Source organism: Dacryopinax primogenitus (genome assembly GCF_000292625.1).
Source record: "Dacryopinax primogenitus strain DJM-731 SS1 chromosome Unknown DACRYscaffold_10, whole genome shotgun sequence".
Classification (NCBI taxonomy): Eukaryota; Fungi; Basidiomycota; class Dacrymycetes; order Dacrymycetales; family Dacrymycetaceae; genus Dacryopinax; species Dacryopinax primogenitus.
In genome coordinates this window covers 1,103,754-1,107,070 of record NW_024467207.1, presented here as the reverse complement: position 1 = coordinate 1,107,070, position 3,317 = coordinate 1,103,754, and the positions used below count along the sequence as shown (strand labels likewise).

At 47.2% G+C, this 3,317-nt stretch overlaps 1 protein-coding gene across 1 annotated transcript; it reads left to right on the top strand.

Moving 5' to 3' along the window:
• Nucleotides 1-2,100: 2,100 nt before the first annotated feature.
• On the top strand, nt 2,101-3,075 carry DACRYDRAFT_100463 (uncharacterized protein; the record flags this gene model as incomplete). Its single annotated transcript, XM_040767454.1, has 4 exons — nt 2,101-2,213; nt 2,271-2,442; nt 2,495-2,745; nt 2,800-3,075. The coding sequence occupies 4 exons, from the start codon at nt 2,101-2,103 to the stop codon at nt 3,005-3,007; spliced, it is 744 nt and encodes a 247-aa protein (XP_040628532.1). The 3' UTR covers nt 3,008-3,075.
• Between the last annotated feature and the right edge of the window lie 242 nt (nt 3,076-3,317).

Here is a 3,317-nt window from a genome sequence, read left to right as displayed (position 1 = left end):
TGTCATAAAGGCTTAGTCATGTCTCTTGACCAAGCAATGAGCTGGTGCCCTGACACCCTGTCTCTGCTCATTGCAATTCCCCTTTAGATCTGATCTATTCAAGAAATCACCATGATCAAGCATTTCTAGTAATCAGTTCATGTAATTTTGATAGCTGTCAGTTGCTCTCAGATACTTTTTAACTCTTTTTTGACTTCAAAACCTCTGCTCCAATCTTAATCAAACCCTGAAACCCACTGGCTTTCTGGACCATCTGTCTATTCTCCCAAATCTTCTCTCAATCTCTTCATATCTCTGTTTGGAGTTCTTGATTGTCAGCCTGGCTGGATTATGTTGCCCTCACACTTGCCAACTTTCTTTCTTGTCCTTCCTCTATTCCATTCTCTTCTCTCCCCTTTCTTCCCTACCTTCTCTCACCCTGTTTTACTTCTTGCACTCATTCTTCCTCCTTTCAGCCCCAAGCTCACATCTAATTTTCTTATATCATACATTCTTGACCTAGCTTGAATTTGTCAGGGAACATCTGATTTGGACTGGCAAAACATCCCTGATAAACCCAAAACATGCAGGCAATGATAACATGTGGGAGGTTTGCACCCAGAAGGTGAACTTCATGCAAGTAATTTGGGCAAGGGACATGTGACATATAATGCACATGCATATGGAGTATTTCTACTGTGTCTTCTAGTTGAGAGTAAGACTATGATAGCTGCTTTACCATGGTATCTTTTATATCACTGCTTTATGGGATATGGGATGGTGTTACAGATAAGTATGGGGTTAGGGTTTATTGTTAGAGTTGGTGTTGTGTTAAGATAGAGTTAGGGTTTAAAAACCCTCACCTCCCTTAGGGTCCTTCACTGCCGCAGTGGAAGCACATTTGGTTCCCTAAGTGTCCGATTTTGTTTCCTTCACAGCTTTTTGCCACGTGCGCTTGTCTACACTGCCACGGGGGGGGTCGCTATTAATTATTAGATGTTCCGACAATTAATTCGTAAGCTTTGTTTTGTTTTTTGATTAGTTACAGTATGTAAATTAATTCTGCATGGGTGCCTTGTATAATAATTCACCGATTTTCACCATCGTAAACATAGGTGAGAGAACACCGCACTTTTATGGCAAGGCAATGAATTTTGCAGTGGTTCTCAAAGATAATGGATACCATACTGCACAATGCCAACCAGCTTGTCTTTTTGAAAAAGGTCTGTTCTAATAGCAAAACATTCACAAAAACGCGTTGTTGGATTGAACGGAGGCACGTGCTTCTATTGCCACAGCCACTGCTTTCCTTATTCGGTTACTTAGGGGCGGCATTTGGGGTCATTTAGGGAATTTGCGCCCGAGGGGTCATTGTAGGCAAGATACCCCCGAAAGGGGTCATCGGAGGAATTACCTCCCCACCTGACACTAATTGCCCGGATCCTTCCGCAACACAGGGATGTACTATTTTCATTCTTTGATCAACCAGCGGCAGGCTCAGTCTTCTACCGTCGGCCTCACATCCTCAGTGAGCAAATTGGACAGAATGACTTATGCGGCCTTGTTTTGATTTTTGTGTAGAGCAGTGTTTTTTGGTTCCGATAATCTCGTCGTTGCCATGCGCGTTGCATCTTGCTTACTTAGGCTGTGCCTTTTCCCAAACGGTCATCGCATTCCATGCACTGTTTTCGTCCTGCCTCTCCGAGGTAACCGGATCTAACCACACTCATCTCGTGTATACTCATCTAATCATCTGTTTTCGCCGAACGGAAGCATGCACGCATAGATGTGAGTGGCTCGGAGACAGTGACTGCCTCTCATGAGAGTCAGCGTGGGCCTCAATTTACATCAGCTATGGGCATTTGATACAACCGGTCAACTCGGAAGGGCTGTTACTTGCCTCTGACACCTCTGATCCTCTTGATGCGGACCAATGCACTCTTGAGTGTACTCTTGTCTGGGTCGCGGGCACACGAAAACCCGGCTCATCAACATGTCTCTGGGAATGGTACGCTCAACGTATAAAGTGATGTTGAAATCGGCTAGCTTAAGCTCTCCATCTCAACCCCACTTGTCTACTCTTGCTCGTCCTCCTTTCAGTTTCTCGCTCATATCATTGTCATGCGCTCACTCTTGTCCCTGGTTCCGCTGGCTCTCCTTGCCCGCTCTGCGTACGGCATCTCCTGGTCACTCATTCTTGGCAATGACAACACTTGGGTCCAGCAAAAGTATACGTGCGTTTCGAGGTCCTCTGTGGCTTATCAGAAACCAACTGACATATTTCTCTGCAGCGTGACGGTACCCCCGCCGCCTCCTGCCGGAGTGACTGACGGTCCCTGGTACTTCTGGTGTGGCCTTCAGCCTAGCGGAGGTGGAGTGATTCAGCCTGTCCTTGGCTGGAAGACGAGCGAGAACAACATCATAAACCCGGGTGCGTCGTTCCCCCATGTTTGGGCAATGAATGTGTGTGCCCTTCATCCACAGAAGCCGGCAAGACACTGACTTCGTCACCCAGCTTTGGTCGCTTCCCTGGAACTATGGCCAGGATGGCGCCCCAACAACCCAAGAAAGTGCCGGGATCTGGGCAGATCAAGGAGCACAGATTGCATCCACTGTGACGTGGGAGAATGGCCAGTGGTATCAGCAGGCGAACGTCCTTAACGGTCAAGCTGCCGGGCAAACCGTGGAGATGTATACCCCTGCGAGTTACTTCTTGGGCGACAACGCGTCGGGAGACAACACGCCAATGACTGTTTGCGAATCCGAGTGAGTTGTGCATCTCCCTTATCTAAGATCATAGGAGCTGAGCGTGGATTCTAGGCTTGATGGGGGCCAAACTTCTCAGTGGGATTTCAGTGTCACCTTCACCGACATCTACTTCGAAGCAGCAAGCTCCGACGGCGTTGAGAGTCTCTGCGCTTCTGCGATCGACCACTCCGATGGCAACGGGTATATCAGTTTCACTGGATTCAGCATGATCGACAATAAGACTTGCTACTGGTCATCGATTACGCTCTCTCCCCAGTGAATGCTGCCAAGTTGGAGGTGATTTATTAGCTACCAGTGCTTCAAATACTAAACAGGACCTTCATATACAAATGTTTAGTATATTTTGCAAATGAATAGGTTAGGTCAGTATGTTGTCCCGCATCAGAAGTGACGAGAATCTGCGGGCATTATGGTTTGGGTTTCCAGCCACGAATTTAACGCGCGTGAGCACAAAGTTCAATCGCATACTCCAACGCAACACGTATTGCTGCTTGTGCAGCACGAAATTCTAATTGTACCAACAATACAAAGCAAACCGAACCATCGAACAAGCACGCCTCATTCCTGGA